At 41.2% G+C, this 18,815-nt stretch overlaps 2 protein-coding genes across 3 annotated transcripts; one reads left to right on the forward strand and one right to left on the reverse strand.

Moving 5' to 3' along the window:
• The first annotated feature begins 228 nt into the window (after positions 1-228).
• On the forward strand, positions 229-15,018 carry hif1aa (hypoxia inducible factor 1 subunit alpha a). Its single transcript, XM_077555654.1, has 15 exons — positions 229-580; positions 7,864-8,054; positions 8,300-8,451; positions 8,609-8,693; positions 8,881-8,990; positions 9,486-9,688; positions 10,991-11,097; positions 11,230-11,377; positions 11,931-12,244; positions 12,314-12,513; positions 13,075-13,194; positions 13,259-13,509; positions 13,579-13,678; positions 13,744-13,831; positions 13,918-15,018. Exons 1-15 carry the CDS (start codon positions 549-551, stop codon positions 14,079-14,081), a joined length of 2,265 nt encoding a protein of 754 aa, XP_077411780.1. The 5' UTR covers positions 229-548; the 3' UTR covers positions 14,082-15,018.
• Positions 15,019-15,251: 233 nt separating this feature from the next.
• LOC144042747 (serine protease HTRA2, mitochondrial-like) lies at positions 15,252-18,246 on the reverse strand. 2 transcript variants are annotated; one of them, XM_077555666.1, is made up of 8 exons: positions 17,654-18,246; positions 17,364-17,568; positions 16,481-16,675; positions 16,381-16,413; positions 16,142-16,250; positions 15,970-16,039; positions 15,778-15,873; positions 15,252-15,547 (listed from the first exon to the last, which is right to left on the reverse strand). In XM_077555666.1, the coding sequence occupies exons 1-8, from the start codon at positions 18,085-18,087 to the stop codon at positions 15,382-15,384; spliced, it is 1,308 nt and encodes a 435-aa protein (XP_077411792.1). In that variant the 5' UTR covers positions 18,088-18,246; the 3' UTR covers positions 15,252-15,381. The 2 variants fall into 2 exon arrangements, with proteins under 2 accessions (XP_077411792.1, XP_077411802.1); XM_077555676.1 differs by having other exon boundaries at positions 17,364-17,539; positions 17,654-17,861.
• Positions 18,247-18,815: the final 569 nt, after the last annotated feature.

The following is an 18,815-nucleotide window of genomic DNA, read 5'->3' on the forward strand; positions in this document are numbered from 1 at the left end:
ACAACTACAGTTTTCTCAGAACTGTTAATTTACACAGCAATTAAGTACATGTCTCTGTATTTTGTACATTGATTATTTTTTTATTTCATGGATGGGACAGAAAATGTCATTCGGCTCCTGAATGACCCTCGTGTTGGTGACTCGTATCGGTGGGAGAGAGCACCGCACTGCCATCGATGAATTATACAATTATACAATGGAATACAGTACAATATTGTGGGCGCGTCCACGAGGGGTTGATCATGTGATTGCGCGTCCCCGCGGCCTCGGGGGGTGAGTAATCCTGCCCTTGTGTAGTTCATCCAGTTTTCAGTTTTCCAGCGTGGCAACGCTGCCAATTGTGGACATAAGAATGGCCTGCCATTAAGCGGAAAGAAGACTTGTTTCGTCGCAAAATACACACACGCCGCTAACTCACACGAAGAGCACTTAACGAGCTAGGAACCCAGATCGGCGAGAATCAGCTGGTGTTTGGCATTATTCGTCGACGGCGACGGAGACAGCTTGATACGGATCGGGCGACACAACTCTGGTGCTTCGGTCCTGAAATGGACACAGGAATTGTACCTGAAAAGAAAAGGTAATGTTGGCGCTAGCTTACGCTACACGGATACGTGTCAAAATAGTGCCTGGGGGTTTGAACAACACAATTTGTACCACGTTATGGACTGAATTGCAAGGTATTTTATGTTACTCTTACTGCGTTTCCAGCGACATCATATATTTGATAGCTAATGGCTAACTTAGCTGGCTAGCGTCGCGATGTTTATTTAGCCAGCTTCCGACTCGCCTTTGTGTCCCGGTTAGATTGTTGTTTTGTCTAATTAAACACGTCGTTTTGATTAGCAATTATTATTTTTTAAAACGTTTTTTGTGTGGTCTGTGCGAGTTTTTGTGACTGCTGTCCTGTCCTGGTTTGACGTAGCGATTGCTGGCCCTTATCGCTTGCGAGCACTGTTTCGGTGTGGTTCTAGTTAAATATGTATAAGTAGTCGTCTGGTAACAACATAGGGTCGCTCTGGGTTATTACTGTGTCAGTGGCTAAATGTAAACACTTTAACTGTAGTGACAATGGAGTAAGTTAAGTGATGGCAGGCGTCAGCAGTGTAATTATTTGAAAACAGACCTGAAACTAAGCAGATACTTTGTTATAATAATCAATCTGTCAATTGCTTCTTTGTAGCTACTCTTTATTTATTTATTTATTTATTTTTATTTATTTTTATTCTGTCCTACTGACATCAATCAACACAAGAATAAGAACTCGCTGTAGTAAAGTGACTGGCGTCTACATAAATGTTGCCTATACCGTTTTTTTTATTTTGTCCCTTTAAAAACATCCAAGTTATAGCCCAATCCCCATTGGCTTTATCTTGTATTTTTGCTGCCAAATAGAAATTTGGCACATTACAGGTCGAATTACTCGACTGATAATCCTATGTGTATTTTGCTAACTACAGTGGCTATAAAAAGTCTACCACCATTGTTCAAATGCCATGTTTTTGGACTATTCAAAAATGAGACCAAGGTTATTTATTTAAAAACTTTTTTTTACCGCTATTATAATGATATTTAACATGTAGAACTCAATTTTAAAAAAGTGAAATAATGTTATCTTAAATAATATGTAACTACTAAGATAATGTGGCTCAAGTCTGCACACTGTCTTCTAACCAGGGATGTGGCTGTGTTCAGAATCAACCAATCACATTCAAGATCAACCCCAACGAAAGTTCTCTAAACTTTTCATGACATTTTTGTAGTCACATCTTATTGCATAAGAGTAGAAAAGGCCAAGTTGCAAGTTGTGTTCATTTCTGTGGGCACTGATGCACACTTCACGTTATCCCGCCGCTCCATCCGTGACCCGTCCCTGCAAATGTTTACATTTTGCTCTTGTGTTCCGCTTTACAATGTACTGACTGGCGAGCAGGTAGTGCGCAACATGCCCTTGCTGTTCCTCCAGACAGCTCCGACATGGACCTGCATTGGTGTCCCACGGTCCTGATTGGCCACAAACTCTCCCCGCTGCCGTTTTTTTTCTTGGCAGCAGCACACGATGTCCGTGCAGGGTCTGGTTGGTGGTGTCAGATGTGTAGTGTGGGAACTCGCCTGGTCCAAGACAGCAAACATGTATCTGGTAATCTGACAGAGTGACCAACCGTCGTGAACAACAAAAAAGTCGTATGCTGTAGTTTGAGTTGGGCATTTGACATTGGAGTAATTTCCCTTTGAATTTTGCGAGGAGCGCAGGAAGTCGCAGGTTGGTTGTCGTTTTACGATCGTTTGAAGGCGGCATGGGGGTTTAGTTAGTGTGTGACATCTCATTTCTAACTTCAGCTTGGTTTATTTTGTGCGTGGACATTAAAACTACAGTCCTGTTCTTTTATTTCTCATTTAAAAAAAAATAATTTAAGAAACAAGTTTTTCCTCATGAGATGTAGGGTAACATTTGCAGGTGTCACTAGAGTGGACTGAATCGGTGACAAGTTGAGAAATGCCAACATTTTGACAGTAATGACTCGCAGCAACATATTGTTTAAAAAAACAACAACTATGAACTAGTTAATTTTTTTTTATCCATGAACCAGTTCAGGGTGTACCCCGCGTCCTGCCCATTGTCAGCTGGGATAGGCTACAGCATGCTCATGTGGAAAAACGGTTCGGAAAATGGATGGATAGAACTTAGTTAAAAATTTGTAATTATGAACTGAAGTAGTTCATTTAAAAATTTGGGAACTGACCTTTAAACTAGTTTGTTTAGAAAATGAACTTTCTCGACACTTGGACTTTTACTGTTACAAATTTGTCTCCAACAGGCAGTGTATGACAAAAAAAGTAATAAAAATAGTCATTTTAAAAGACACGGGGGAAAAAAAGGCTTGGGTTTTATGTGACCATTATTTTTAATCAAGTTTCAGGGGCCAGCTCATAAGTATGTAAGTAAGTAAAAGACTTTCAATGTCTTTCTGTCTGTCTTTCAATGAGACCAGTGGGCGCGTTAAAACATTTACTCGCTCGAGTCTAGTGCGAATAGATGACATTTTTCCAAGAAGCACACACTTGACAAGTTGACCACATTTGCGAGCATATTGGTCACCGTCTAGAGCCCTTATAACACAGGCTGTTTTTTATTTGGCTGGAATTGGACCTTAGTCAAGATTGAAGCTTGAAAGGAATTATGAACAGTTCCAAATACCAGCCAATGTTGGCAAAAAAAAAACTGCAGGCGTCTGCTTGAAATATATACTGTATATTTTTAAATGTCAGGAAAGCTTACTAAAACAGCGGAAACTCTATTTGTGCTTAATCGGAGGCACTTTAAATGGTAGTATATGGGCTGACTCCAGTTTAACAGGAGCTTGGATGTGTTTGGTTAATTTGTAACACAGCCACATCCCAGTTTCAGGGGGTGTGCACACTTGTCCAACCACATTATATCGCAGTTTGTTTTTACCCCATCTCTAAAAGATTTGTTTCAATTAAATTGTACAGGTTATAGGTAACATTAATGATGGAGAAACTTTCTCTCTCTCTCTCTCTCTCTCTCTCTCTCTCTCTCTCTCTCTCTCTCTCTCTCTCTCTCTCTCCCTCCCACCCACCAAATATGGCATTTGAACAGGGATTGCGAACTTTTGGTGGTTGTTTGCTTTGTAATCAGGTTTGATGCAAGTTATGTTGAACAGTCAGTGCTACTTTGCGGTATTATTTCTGCCTCATCTCTTAATCACTTAGGATTGACGTCAGAAGCAGTTGCCAAATGTGTGTTGCAGTCCAAGTTGAGTTTAGGTATTCAAGTACTGTTTCTTCTGTTTTATTAGGAGCATTTTCATTATTCTAGCATTCATAATAAGATGGTTGCCATTAAGGCCTCTGGGAAAATCAGACATTACACAACTTCTGAACAACATAACTGCGGTGTTAGAATTGTGACAATATTCAATCATTATTTTGCCAACCACACAGGAACGGCCTTCCCGATCAGAACTTGAGCGGCGTTTTGTTATTGGACTTCTGTGTTCGTCACGGACTGTCCATAACGAACACCGTGTTCAAACACAAGGGTGTCCATATGTGCACTTGGCACCAGGACACCCTAGGCCGCAATTCAATGATCAACTTTGTAGTCGTGTCATCGGATTTGCGGCCGCATGTGTTGGACACTCGGGTGAAGAGAGGGGCGGAGCTGTCAACTGATCACCATCTGGTGGTGTGTTGGCTTCGATGGCGTGGTAAGATGCTGGTCCGACCTGGCAGACCCAAACATATTGTGAGGGTCTACTGGGAATGTCTGGCAGAATTCCTTGTCAGAAAGAGTTTCAACACCCACCTCCGGCAGAACAGATCCTGCATCAGGGGGAGGAGTTCAAGTATCTTGGGGTCTTGTTCACAGGTGAGGGTAGGTTGGAGCGGGAGATCGACAGGCGGATCGGTGCAGCGTCTGCAGTAATGCGGACTCTGCATCGGTCCGTTGTGGTGAAGAAGCAGCTGAAGTCTGGGCTTTGTCGGCTTCTTTGAACTACACAATCTACCAAGGGTTGTCTTTGGGTCTACAAAACCAACTCAGTCTGCTGTGTCTTCAACAAATGCCTGCCGGTCCTAATGAGCTTTCATTGCCATTGATCTGTTTGTGGATTCTGTATACTCGTGCCATAAAAGGAAGTTCATCATCGTGCCACCTTGCTTTTGCCCCCCTAAAATTCTTCAAAGTACCCATAGCAAATAGGATTACCATATTCAAAGCCATCTACTGTCTTTGGTTTTACATTCACTAAGGTTTACTGATCTGCTTCTTATCAGATGTAATAGAAAAAAAAAGGTAAAGCCACTATGTAGCCAGGATGGCCCATTTTCTTCCAAAAATTATATATTTTTTTCAAAGTGGTATATATTGATAGCACACACTTTGGTTATGACAAAAAAAGTAAACTTCATGAGAATCGCTTGAGAAATGAGCAAGTTGCAACTTGTTTTCAATGTCCATGCATTGCCTTTGATTAGAATGTCCCCCCTGCCAACATGGCCGCCACATAGGATGCTGGGAACGGCTGTTAGTGGGCCTGGGACAGCGTGCTGTGGAGCTAAGACTCTCTCAAAATCCACATTCACTATTTGTTTTAGGCATTAATTAAGTAGTCCCGAATCAACTTAAATATTTTCTAAATGGGAAAAAAAAATCTGTTTTATCTGTATTGAAATTTAAAATAACTTACTCGAGGATCCGTTGCCGTTCTCCGCCTAATTGTCTATTTATTTATTTGTTTTTTTGAATCAGCACCCTAAAAAAAGAGGAGCACTAGAGGAACAGAACACTGAGCAAGCGGAATGTTTGCACCCTGTTTAGCGAACTGGCAGTTGCTGCACTATTTTTCTCTTTCTTTCTTGGAGTCAATCCTCTTAGTTTTTTTGTTTTTTCCTCTCAGGCTGCAATTAGGTCGGCTATTTATTTATTTTTTTAAATTCTTGTCAACAATGATCCTGACCACGATGAGATGTCTCTTTTTAGTCAAGTCAAATGTTTATTGGATAATGACATCATCAGTCATCACCGATGGGGTCATTGGCCTGACATTTTCAGCCATCTTCTGGTTTTCTCACAGAGCTCCTAGTCATGATGCTTCAAAACATGCGATCTTATAATATATTAGCAGTGTTTACTGTCAGATTTAGTTTACTAACTGATGTTGATATCTCAAGTGAAATGTATCATTCCCTTAAAACAAAATACCCCAATATGTATACAGTATGTATGTGTTTTCTAGCGTCAAACTGCAGAGGACTGTTGGTAATGCATGAACTCATGTGCACGAGTACTGTTATGTAACATTGGCCTTTTGCCTGGGAATGTGTTCGTTTCTGCTGGGGACTATTTTTTTTCATGTGCTATTTAATATAGAGGGAAAGCAGTGTGTCTGGATTAAAATAAGCATGGTTATGCATTTGTGTTTCTTAGTAAGACAAAAAAAGCTGATGGCATCATCTTGCAGTTTAGAATGTTGAGTAACACAAATTTGTAATTGGATGGAAGATTGTACTTTGGGGGGAAAAAAATCCTTCCTTTTGCTTTATGTGTTTTGAAAATGTTGTACCTGTCAATCTGAGGAATACAGATGATTTTTAGCTATGTAATTTTCATGTGCTATCTGTTTTGATGGTTGGTCTCTGATTCCTTTGGATTTTGAAACACAATTTCCCATAACATTTAAACTGACTTGAGTCCTTTCCAGAGCAAAACTACCGAGTGTCGGCATCATATTAATTCAACTGTGAGTGTGAAATCAATAAAGCATTCTAAATTTAAATAATTATCCAGTCAGCAGCTACATGGCTAGAGCTAGCGGCTAATGTTAGCAGTCTAACCTACTTCCTGGACTTAGTATCTTTAGCCTCACAATCCTTATTATGGATATTATCCCTGTGGTTACAGATACGTATGTAAGTCCTCAAAGTTGCATCATCTCTGGCCGGCAGAGTGAAAGACCGTGCAACGTATTCCACTGCATTGGGGGCAGGCTCCAGATGTATTTTGTCATTTGATGGTTGGCAAACAACTTTGAAGTATTGCGCCATATGCTGACGTCTGGCCAACGTCACACTCCTCTTGTAATACAACTGCTGGTGTGGCGCTTTCTGTATTAAAATCATGCGGACATTGTTTAAAAACTTGGCAGTGTGTGTGCCTAAAAAAAAAGTGCTTAAAATACTGTTTGGTTTCATTGTGCAATGTGCACCATTGAATAACTACAAAGCGAGATAGATGCATGTGACGTTAGAATTGAAAGATTCTAATTCTAGTTTATTCTATGCATTTGTATACCTCGCTAGCTTAATTAATTCTTATAGTGTTGCTGATGAATCCTTGTTTATGAATGAAGTCAAAATTGGAGTGCTAGCTCCAATTTTGTTCAAATGTGACATTGATATAAAACGCACTGCAGAGGTGGCCGAAAAATGTCACAACATTACGACGGCACCATGTGAGACTGCGTAAATATTTCTCAATGGTATTGATTGCTAAAGGAAGGTGCTTGGGAAATCAACAATGTGGAGAATATGACTCCACTCAGACTGATGAATTATTCAGCTGGTGGTGTTCTGAAGGTGGCAGCCTTTAGTTAGCCAAATAACATCCGCAATTCACATATTGCTAAATTGATATATTATCATCAGCCACTTTTGATCCGGACATTTTGGACTGTCAAAGCATTTTACCCTTTTAAGTTCACATTTTAGTCCCGTGTCATTACTGTTCCATCACACAGAGAGATTTTTAGAAGTAACCTCAGCTTTGACTTGCCAGAAATAATAAGAAGCACCCGTTTGCAGACACATTTTTGGCGTATGCCTTCAACTACTTTGATATTCAATCCGTCTATTTTTTGATTACCGGTAATCGAGCAACTGGATAAAAAACATGTTTTACATTTTTTATACCTTTATTAAAAACAAAAACAGGAAAGTATTTCTCATGGACTGCAGAAAATGTACAAATATAAATTGTTTATGATTCGGACTGTTGTTGCTTTAGTCCTTAACATGTCTGAAAATAGGCAAACATTATCATCATTCTTTTCCAAAGTGAAAGCTGTCAATTAATTGATTCATTTTGACTCCGACATAGCGCTCTGGATTGAGTTAAAAAGAATGGGGGTAAAATAAATAGCTTGTGAGAAAGTGATGTGTCCCCAGCCAGTTATTTGATTATGTGAAAGTGAATTGTAATCTGATCAAGGTTTGTATTATGCTTCAAGAGCTTTTTATTTTATTTATTTCTTCTTCTTCTCAAAATCTGCTCTATGAACAGATGGTCTTTCTTGAGGCATTATGTTACCACAATGACTAACCCCCACCCGTCTCCCGCAGGGTGAGCTCAGAAAGAAGGAAGGAGAAGTCGAGAGATGCGGCGCGATGCCGGCGCGGGAAGGAGTCGGAGGTGTTTTTCGAGCTTTCCGAGCAGCTGCCATTGCCTCAGAGCGTCAGCTCCAGCCTCGACAAGGCTTCTGTCATGAGGCTCACCATCAGCTACCTGCGCATGAGAAAACTGCTCGGCACAGGTCAGTCGCTGCTTTCAAATGTTTCAGATGGGGCAAGAAAATGTTTCCCGCCACCCTCATCAAGAGTAGATATGGGAGCGCTAATATCCCAAAATCCCCTTAACAAATTAACCAAATTACACAGCAATTCATATTATAAACTATCATATCACATGCTTCCTTGAACATCATGCACATTTAGATGTGACAAAACCCTTGGCACTGCTTTCATTTCATTCTTTGCTTCTTTTTTTTTGTCCCTCCAGATGAGCCAAAGGCAGAGGAGGAGAGCGAATTGGACACACAGCTGAACGGCTCCTACTTAAAAGCTCTGGAGGGCTTTCTAATGGTGCTGTCGGAAGATGGCGATATGATTTATCTCTCTGAGAATGTTAACAAGTGCCTTGGCCTGGCACAGGTAAGTCTGAATGAAAATTGTCAGCATTGAATTGTATTTTTTTCCCCCTTAGAAACAATGATGGGCACATTTTTACTGATGCTTTAGAGGTTCTCAGGTTAACCGCGCATAAAATGCTGATGTGAAATGTCCTCCATTCTGTCTCTGACTTGTGTAGTTTGACCTGACTGGGCAAAGCGTGTTTGATTTCACACACCCCTGTGACCAGGACGAGCTGAGGGAAATGCTGGTCCACAGAACAGGTACGCAGCGTTTAATCATCTTAACTCACAACGACAAGTCAATGTGAACTTTCCTTTGCGGTACAGAAGGAGAAAAACATTATATTACACTTATGGACCCTTTAAATTCTAATCACTCATGGAAAAGTTTAAAGAAATTGAAAGATCCATCTTTTGAATGAACTTTTGCTTTTTGCTTCAATTTCAGGCTCCAAAAAGGCAAAGGAACCAAACACAGAGCGCAGCTTCTTCCTTCGAATGAAGTGCACGCTCACTAGCCGAGGCCGTACGGTCAATGTCAAGTCTGCTACATGGAAGGTAATGGAAGGTCTTGGTCATCATAAAAGCTGGACTGAAACCTTGATAATGATATCAAGTGCATGTTGGCGAGTGTCTTCATCACTTGGTAACCCAATAACCCATTGCCAAGCAAAGTGACCATTAGGCAGCAAACTTCCTTTTAATCCAAAATAATCGGTCTATAATTGTGTATGTGCACAGATATCGACATCTGATAGGCCATTAGATGGCCATTAGACTCAAACCCATGCGAAAGACATTAACAGCACAATTACATATTTAAATCATGACAATTCCATATCCAAAGCAAAATTCAAATTTTTGACTTGAGTGTTTGACCAATGAACTAATGAACTGGTGGACATGATTTCAATACTTTAAAGAAAAACCTTTTTTTTTTTTTTATTCTCAGCAAACGTACAATATCCATTGGCAAACGTTACATTTTTAAATAAAGATGGGACATACCGTCGTTTGAGTCTAAAAGTAAAACACAACTGTAATCGTCTACAGGTGCTTCACTGCTCTGGACACGTGCGTTTACACAGCGGCCTCAACGAGGAGACCGCCAAGGACCACAAGGAGCCACCGCTTCCTTATCTGGTGCTGATCTGTGATCCTATTCCACACCCTTCCAACATCGAAGTCCCTCTGGATGCCAAAACGTTTCTCAGCCGCCACACAATGGATATGAGGTTCACATATTGCGACGAGAGGTGAGCACACGTGACCCAGCGGTGGGCTGGGCGCGATATGGCTGAAAAGTGCATCACGGGCATTTTAGATCAGTTGCTATCGATATATATTTTTTTATTATTATCATTTAAAATAAGGACCTGGAGCAAAGAAGCTAAATTGAGTAGTTTTATTTTTAAATCGAATATTTAAAGGGGAAGTCAACCTAAAAAAAAAAAAATTGTCAATAATATGCAGCCCCACAAGTCTAAATACGGTATTCTGGTAATATTGCGTTAGTGGAATACGAGTTAAGCAGCAAAAATACACCCCCTCCCCTTCCGTTTTTATCAGAAGTCGCCAATTTTGCCACTTGCTGTCGAGTGAAAATGACATCACAGTTGCTCAGGTCTCAAGTAGCGACCAATCACAGCTCCGCTTCAGAAAACAGGTGAGCTGTGATTGGTCGGTGCCTCAGCCCTGAGCAACTGTGACGTTTTCAGTCGATAGTAAGTGGCAAAATGGCCGCCCCTGAGATGGATAAAAATGGCTGGATTTTGCTGTTTAACTCATATTCCACAAATGTAATATTATTAAGAATGTCAAGTTTAGACTAGTGAGGTCAGGTTTAAGGTTGACTTCCTTCCTTGACTAGGAAAAAGTAAATTTAAAACTAAAGATTAAATAAACATATTTTTGAACATAATGTGCTCAGAAAGGTTTGGTGATATGGCTGAAAAAATGTATCACAATGTAAGTATTTAATATCAGTCTATCAATAATTATTGATTTAAAAAAATATTTTTTAAAATAAGAAAAACAGTATAAATTGATTCAAGGTCAAAAATAAAAACAATAAATGATTAAAGGTCAAATTAAATAAAGCAGAGGGAGAAACACAAAAGAATTTGACCTATGCTTTAATTGATTTTTCATCGAAAAAAGTTAAGTAAACAAAGTACATGTGCAAACTATTTCTTGGTTGGTTCGAAAGCTTCTACTTCGGCTTGACGAGTGAATGAACCAGACTCAAGAACGCTTCTTGTGCACTCCAAATTTCCTCTTAAGGTGCTTGCAATTGTGGCACAAATCTAATGCCATAAAGTAGCCTCTGACGATCAAACATTTTATTAAATGTATTTTATATTGATATTGATAACGTGCCTATCCCAATATATATTGATATTGAATTATTGCCCAGCTCTAATTCTGCGTCATAGTCCTCTTTGCTGTCACCCCCAATGTAGTCATAGAGTACTCACTATGGCTAAAACAATTTTTTTTATTTTTGACTTCCTATTTGAGGGCACAGTACATGCTGACCATTTTTTGTGCTCCTACAGGATCACTGAGCTTATGGGATATGATCCAGAGGACCTGTTGGATCGTTCTGTGTACGAGTACTATCACGCGTTGGACTCGGACCACCTCACCAAGACTCATCACAACTGTAAGCTTCACTGCTTAAGACCACATGCAAACCTTGAATGGAGTTTGCATAATGTTGCAAATGAACTAGAACTGCTGCAGTGGTTTGGCCAGCGGCGTATCATAAACGTGCTTGTGTTTGTGTTTGTCTCAGTGTTTGCAAAGGGCCAGGTCAGCACAGGCCAATACCGGATGCTGGCTAAGAGAGGAGGTTTTGTGTGGGTGGAGACACAAGCAACTGTCATCTACAATAACAAGAACTCTCAGCCACAATGTGTGGTCTGTGTCAACTTTGTTCTCAGGTACTAAATAGCTCCGAAAGTCACAATAATTCATTGATGAGGAAATAAATCACCTTCACTTATAATGAAATATTCTATTTTTAGTAAGTTTGTGGGTGGTAAAAAAAAAAGAGTCAAACTCTTCTTAAGGAACATCCTTACAGGTTTTTTGATTAAGGGAAAAAATGTACTGGACATGTGCGGGTCCATTACCATAAGGTAAACAAGATAATATATCAATTCAACAAATATCCTGCTAATCACTAGTTTTCACTTAGCTTTGGCGCCATCTTGTGGCATTTTAGGGAGCATTCCTCAAACCACAAATTTGGCAGTTTTAATTGAGCATAGGTTCCATGGAACAGTATGAGAGTATCTATGGGTCAGTCGACATGTGTGTGTACTATTTCGACAAATTATTGAGCAATCTGAAGTTTTAAAAATGGCTTCTAGCTCACTTTGATGATGCAATGTTAATGATTGAACAAACATACTGTTTTTATTTTATTTTTGTCTTGTGAAAATTGATTTTTTCCCCCCAGAACAACTGTGACTTTGTCTCCCTCTTCTATAGTGGCATCCAGGAGGAAAAACTGATCTTGTCTCTGGAGCAGACGGAAGATGTGAAGCCTGTGAAGAAGGAGCAGCAGGATGAAGAAAAGGTGGTCGTGCAGAGCTGCCCTTTAGAGAAGTCCACAACCGTGCTGGAGGAGGACGAAGAGGAGGAGAAGGCCCCAGAGCTGGATGTGATCAAGCTATTCACACAAACGCTTGAGCCAAAGCCAGTGAGCAGCCTGTACGATCGGCTGAAGGAAGAACCCGAGGCCTTGACTCTGCTGGCGCCAGCAGCCGGAGACACCATCATCTCCCTGGACTTCAGCTGCCCCGGTTTGTGACCTCGCGCACACTTTGCCCGGATGACTTGTTTGCTAACGCCGAGCTTCTCCCCTACCACAGATTCCGACATCCACCTGCTGAAAGACGTGCCTCTCTATAATGACGTGATGCTTCCTGCCGCCTGTGAAAAGCTGGCACTGCCTCTTTCTCCTCTGCCGCCCAGCGAGCCCCTCGGTGTCGACGTCAACGCCGCGAATGGGAAAAGTGACGACTACGCCGGACCCGTGGCTACGTCGGCAACCAGCAACAGCACAGCCGAGGTAAAGACAACGAAAGCGTATTCAAAATTGGTTTAGTGCACATTCATTTGAACTCATTCACTGCCATTGACGGCTATAGACGTCAAAAATTCATTTGAACGATTTTTATTAGTTACATTTTTTTCCCACTTTTGTTAACAAGAGTATGAAAACCTAGGATTTTTTTATTGTAGATTTAGAACAGATATAAAATTTGTGATTAATCGGGAATTAACTATTGAAGTCATGCGATCAAAAAAAAAAAAAGATTATTAAAAACTAGGGGCGTCGGGTAATTATTATTATTTTTATCGTAATTAATCACAAATTTTATATCTGTTCTGTTACCTGTTCTAAATTTACAATAAAAAAAATTCTAGGTTTGCATACTCTTGTTAACAAAAGTGGAAAAAGATGTCAAACTAATAGAAAAAGTTAAAATTAATTTTGGACGTCAATGGCAGTGAATGAGTTAATAGTACTAAAATGTTTAACTGCATGGCCTTTTAGTTGAGTACATTGTATAAACTTTCTAGCCAAGTAGAATTGTGCTTTTACCTACTTCCCTATTTCCTTCTGTAGGTGCCTCCTCCTCCTGACTTTTGCTTAACCATGGACCCGGACATCTCCGACTTTAAACTGGACTTGGTGGAGAAGCTGTTTGCTATTGATACACAACCCAAGACCCCCTTTAGCACACAGGTAATTCATGATTGATCTTGAAAACCAACGCACACAAATGATTGCATGCTCCTCTTCCTGAAAGGCAATGGAGGACTTGGACCTGGAGATGTTGGCTCCCTACATCCCCATGGATGACGACTTCCAGCTGCGCAGTGTGAGCCCCGAACAGCCGCCGTCTTGTGGATCCGTCAAATCCCTGGAGAGCTCGCCTGTCCGCGTCGCGCAGGATCTCCACAATTATCTCGGCCTGCCCTTCAGCACGACAAGCAGCGGCACCTCGTCCCCGGCATCACCTGAATCCGTTCCCGCCGCTTCCCCCATCCTCATTAAGAGGTAAAGGTTGCGCAACATGTTCTCTACCTGTTTTTTGCACGATGTATGTTCATCATGTTTGTTGGGCAGAACGCCACAGTTGGACAAAGAGGTGTCCCTTCGCACCCTGGCGGCGCTTAATGCACAGCGCAAAAGAAAACTGGATGACCTACGAGCGATGGCTGGCCAGGTAAGTGAAACATCCGTAAAATGACATCCGGTTTGACATCCAGATTAACAGTCATGTTTTTCTAGGAAACTTTGCCGAAGGAAAATGTGAAAGAAGGGAAGAAACTGAAGGTTGAGTTGGGCACAACCCAAACTGTTCTTCTGCTGCCTTCAGGTGACTTGACGAGGCCTTTCGCGGATTGCTCCGCTGATGCCTTTTTGTTGCATTCTTAATGAGCCGCGGGCCTGTTGTCGTCTTAGATTTGGCGAGTTGCCTGTTGGGCAGCACATCGGAGGCCACCAGGTCCCTCTTCAACCTGCCGCAGCTCACCCGCTACGACTGCGAGGTCAACGCCCCCTTACAGGGACGCCAGTATCTGCTGCAGGGGGAGGAGCTTCTGCGCGCCTTGGACCACGTCAACTGAGTCCGCTGTTGGGACTTGACTGGACACCAGTTTCTCCTTCTCATTTTCCTTCCCGCGCCCCGACGTCCTCTTATTTATGTATCTGAATACGTCCAACTCGAGTTTGGCTGCTGTTTGCGCACATTACGTGAAGTCCGTAGCATTCCACTGTGACAAACGCCGTAGCAGCATCGGGGTCACAACGAGGGGTTCCAACATCACATGGTTCCAGTTTGTTGATTCTTTTTTTTGTTTTGTTTTTCCATTTCGCTCCTCCTGGGAGTCTCTCAGCACATGGCGCCTCTCAGATGACCTTTGCCAGCAGGTCACCAAGAATCTGGCGCAACTGCCAGCAGTGTATTGTAAGCTTCAGTCGCACAATTTATATTTTCTTAAAAAGAAAACTATTACCAGCAATATATATTAAGCCTTTTAAAATCTAGTTTAAATGGGATTTGAAGAGTTTCATTTTTTGCTCCCATACGTGTACATCTTAACATCTGTAGTCCGCAAGTATGAACATGTTTAAACCTAGTGTTTTGAACGTTGGCTCCATTTATTCATTCACTGTCGTGTCTTTTTAGTGTTTGAATACATTTAATTGTGTAGCAGTCCAATTGATTCGTCACTTTATTACTTTGCTCTGTGTGTTATATGTACTGTATACCAGCAAAATTCACTCGCTATGGCTTGTCACGTTCAACTCTGTCAAACGAAATACGTAACCCGGTTTGCTTTGCTTCACGTTGCTTTTTCCTCTGTCAACCATGAATGGTTTTTTTTGACACTTAAAACAGAAATAAGGGGGATCTGACATGTTGCATTTTACTAATGTGATCATGGCGCCATTGGTGATTTGTCCAACACCGCTCAGTTAATTGTAGTCTGTGTAACTGATCAACTAATCAGTCATAGCTACCACGCTTCTTGTTACTGTCTAACATTAAATGGCTCTTATAATTACCGTTTCATGCGTGTCAATAATTTGTCAGAAGGCTCCGAACAAGAAATGGAGGCGAGTGAATGTCTGGGATCAACAAATGTAGTAGCTGCAACAACTAGGTTTTATAAAATGGAATACTGACACTAGAAAATACCTGAAAACATTCTCATATAAGGTCAGCTCACAAAAAGACTTGACGTGTAATTTCAAACTTGTTGGTTGGGCAGCCACTCCAGAGATACAAACAATATAATAATGGTGATTTAATGCCAGGCAGCCATGGTGACTGAACAGCTTTCACAGTTTTACTCATGTACATGATTCTACATGATTCAATTGCTTGGCAGGTCAAAAGGTGAGCAGATGTGTTGTAGCTTTTCACTCCGTGTATTCAGGAGTCATTTGCAGTTGAAGCTGCTTTTTCCCTCTCTGCACCACCACAGTTAAATTCTCGCCATCGCGCACAGCCTTGTAGACCTCCTCTGTGGTGTTCACCTTCACGCCGTTGATCTCCAGCACAATATCTTCTGGCAACATGCCGGATCTGACAAAGAGTGTGAATGATGAGTAATAGTTGACAAGCTATATTCCAACACACATTTTTTTTTGTCCAATCAGATTTCAGCCTCTGTTTTGCCATGTCAATCTAATTTACCCAGGGCCTTTAGATTATATTATTAGTATTAGTATTAACAATGGAAAAGTTCTTTTTTTTTTTTTTGGTATTTTTTGGTCCGCCACTGATTGTGATCCCGTTTATCACTATCTGCTTACCTGTATGCTGGGGAGCCCATGATCACTTTGTGGATCAGAATTCCATGTGTCACATTTGGGAAAGTTGGCGCTCTCAGCTTCAACTCAGCAATGATGCTAAGGCACATAGAACAACACAAAAAAAGGTTTCAGGTGACAGTTCAACCAGATTTTTTTTTTTTATTGTTTTGTCCTTGCACTTTAAAAGCTGACCTCGGGGTCAGCGTTAGCATCATGACGCCAATGTACCGCCGCTTTGTTTCGGACCCGCCAAACGAGGAACCTTCAATTCATATCGGAACAACAGGGTGTGTCAGTGTTTTAGCCTTTTCAATTAACTCACTTCCTGTACAGGAAGCACGAGGAAAGAAAAACATGTTTATACTTTTTCTTTGGGCGGCTTGATCAAGGAAAGTTTTCACGCGATCAGACGGTATAGCGAAGGAGATGCCTGGACTGACTTTAATAGTGTTTATCCCGATGACCTCACCATCCTGAGGAAAAATGCATATTAAAAGAGATAAATACAGGTGACAATCATGTCACCAAAATAAGTTCAACTGACTCCTGCTTGAATTCATGTATGTGAATCAAAATGTGATTTTGACAGTAGAGCTAACTCACCAGGTTGATGAGAGGACCTCCGGAATTGCCAAACTGCAAAAACAAACATCTTAAGACCCATTTAGTAGTAAAACACAAATATTCCGTAGCTCACACTCACATTGATCGTTGCATCGGTCTGGATGTACTCCATGTTGCGGTTCAACATGCCGAGCTCCTTACTGCGCCTCTGGACTGAGCTGACGATTCCTGATGTGATTGTGTTCTGTAACGCAAACGGGCTTCCCATGGCCACCACAAACTCTCCTTGACGGACATCAGCCGAAGAGCCAAGCGGCAGAGTAGGTAGAGGATTCTGTGGGGGAAGGGTGAGGGGGGCCAAATTAAGCCTGTGTTGCAAACATAAAACCCTCAAAAATGTAGAGTTAGGTGGACACCATAACCCAAAGTCGAGAATAAGTTAGCCAGTGAGATAAGAGCGCGACAAAGGTCAAAATTACATTTATGCGATGTGTCACAACCATATAAGAGAATTAACACTGCCAAACATGAAAATGTATGTTTATATTTACAATTATGTCACTTCATCCAAGTAATTATGAACCCCTGGAAATGAAGGTTTTATAAATAAAAATGGCAGAAATCCCTAAAAATAAATAAATATCGCCATATTTTATGTGAAACTACTTCAATTCATGCTGAACGTCTCCACTTCCCATCCTGATTGCTTTAGTTTAAAACCACTGCAATCTTATTGTTTGACACAAATCCTGCAGTTTCAATACGTAATACAGTTCATGTAACTTTTAAAGTCCAACCGTGCCACCTTGTGGACAAAATCAGAAATACAATATGCAAAATTTGCAGACTGGTTCTCAATTTAAAAACATACATTTCAGGCTAATTAAAAAATCTGTCATGTAAAATAGAAATATGAAAAATCTAAGGAACATAACATTTTCTCAGTTTTATATGTCAATCTTTACTTTGCATGACTGTGCATCGGAGGCATGTTCACCTAACTCTGCCTCTTTTTTGCTCACCTTTGCAGAGATTTTGATGGTAGCGATGTCCGCCGCCTGATCGACATTTTGCACTGTGGCATCGTATATATCTCCATTAGTGAGCTTGACGCGGACCCCTCGCTTGTTGGCCACCACGTGAGCATTGGTCACAATCAAGCCGTCACTGCTGATAATGAAACCTGAGCCGTTGGAAACTGTCACATTCGTATCGGAAAATGGATGTCTATTAAAAAACAAACAAAAAAACTGTATAATATTTATCAATGACTCACACACAAAACAATGTCAGCCACAACCTGCCACCTCACCTTCCCAGGATTTCGATGAAGACGACCGCCGGAGAGGACTTTTCCACGACATCTGCTAAAAAGTTGTATTTATACCGAGGAGTGTCAGGTTTAAAAGGAGAAGCGCACTCAGCTGACGGCAGGATACGTTCAAGTACCCCGCGTGATTTGGGCTCTGTTGCGGGTCCGTCGTCCTCTCGACAGTCCAGAAGCGCGACAGAAGCGCAGAATCCCAAGCCCACGGACAACGACTGAAGCAGGCGGGAGTGGGTGCGGTTGTTTCCTGATCCCTTGTCCCAAGCCGGAGCCCTGCGGTCCAGTTGTGTGTTGTCGCCGAGGTTTGATGTCAGGGCCGTAGACACCCGCCGGCTGTCTCTTATGGCAATAGTTCTCCTAGTGTGTGCCCTTAACGCCGCGAGGATATGTCGACTGACAACACCCGCGGTTGCTGCCATACTGCATCACTTAACGTAGAGAAAACACGAACGGTTTGTATCGAATGGAATTAAATGATTCCAAAATTAACATTAGGATTTAAATTGATAGGTACCACGAGACAACGACCAAACCAAACAACTCAACCCCGGAAGTATGACCCTTGCTTTCTTCCTTTCCTTTTAATTGCGGTTGACATACTGGCTTGAGGTTGCATTACCGCCACCAACTGGAGTGTATGCGAGCACAGTACTGTAATGTGCATTTTATTTACTGTAATGTACTGTAGTACTTTTTCAAAGAGAGGACACACAAAATGCTACACTCTCATAAAAACACTTCAAAATCAACATTCTCCAGTTAACACAAGACCCCCGTCCCCCCAAATAAAATATCTAACTAATAATAATAATAATAATAAAAAAATGAAGAAACCCAAGACACAACATATAATCATTTCAGATGGCACTAAAACCTTCTGGAAGCAGGGGGCTTCCAAACATCCAGCAACCCCACTTTGGCAAAAGTACTTACATCCTGTATTTAAATAGGACTACATATACTTGTAAAACAAGCACTGGTAAACATTGAAAATACTGCTTCAACACCTATAATACTCCAAAAAAAAAAAAGAACAAAAAAAAACTTGTCGTTTTAGGCTGTCAAAAGATAGAACACATTCACCATGAATCATTCTTGTACTCAACAACATGAATGGGGAATATCTTTTTTTATTTTTTAGTTCTTT

The sequence above is a fragment of the Vanacampus margaritifer genome, chromosome 1, assembly GCF_051991255.1.
Source record: "Vanacampus margaritifer isolate UIUO_Vmar chromosome 1, RoL_Vmar_1.0, whole genome shotgun sequence".
Taxonomy (NCBI): domain Eukaryota; kingdom Metazoa; phylum Chordata; class Actinopteri; order Syngnathiformes; family Syngnathidae; genus Vanacampus; species Vanacampus margaritifer.

Bases quoted from the DNA above. Each gene is read 5' to 3' on its own strand.
- hif1aa (XM_077555654.1), top strand. From the start codon at position 549: ATGGACACAGGAATTGTACCTGAAAAGAAAAG. The intron at 13,195-13,258 runs GTAATTCATGAT...TCTTCCTGAAAG, and splicing joins AGACCCCCTTTAGCACACAG to GCAATGGAGGACTTGGACCT. The intron at 13,832-13,917 runs GTGACTTGACGA...TTGTCGTCTTAG, and splicing joins TGTTCTTCTGCTGCCTTCAG to ATTTGGCGAGTTGCCTGTTG.
- LOC144042747 (XM_077555666.1), bottom strand. From the start codon at position 18,087: ATGGCAGCAACCGCGGGTGTTGTCAGTCGACATATCCTCGCGGCGTTA. The intron at 17,569-17,653 runs GTGAGGTGGCAG...GTTTTTTAATAG, and splicing joins TTCATCGAAATCCTGGGAAG to ACATCCATTTTCCGATACGA. The intron at 15,548-15,777 runs GTAAGCAGATAG...ACTCTTTGTCAG, and splicing joins ATGGGCTCCCCAGCATACAG to ATCCGGCATGTTGCCAGAAG.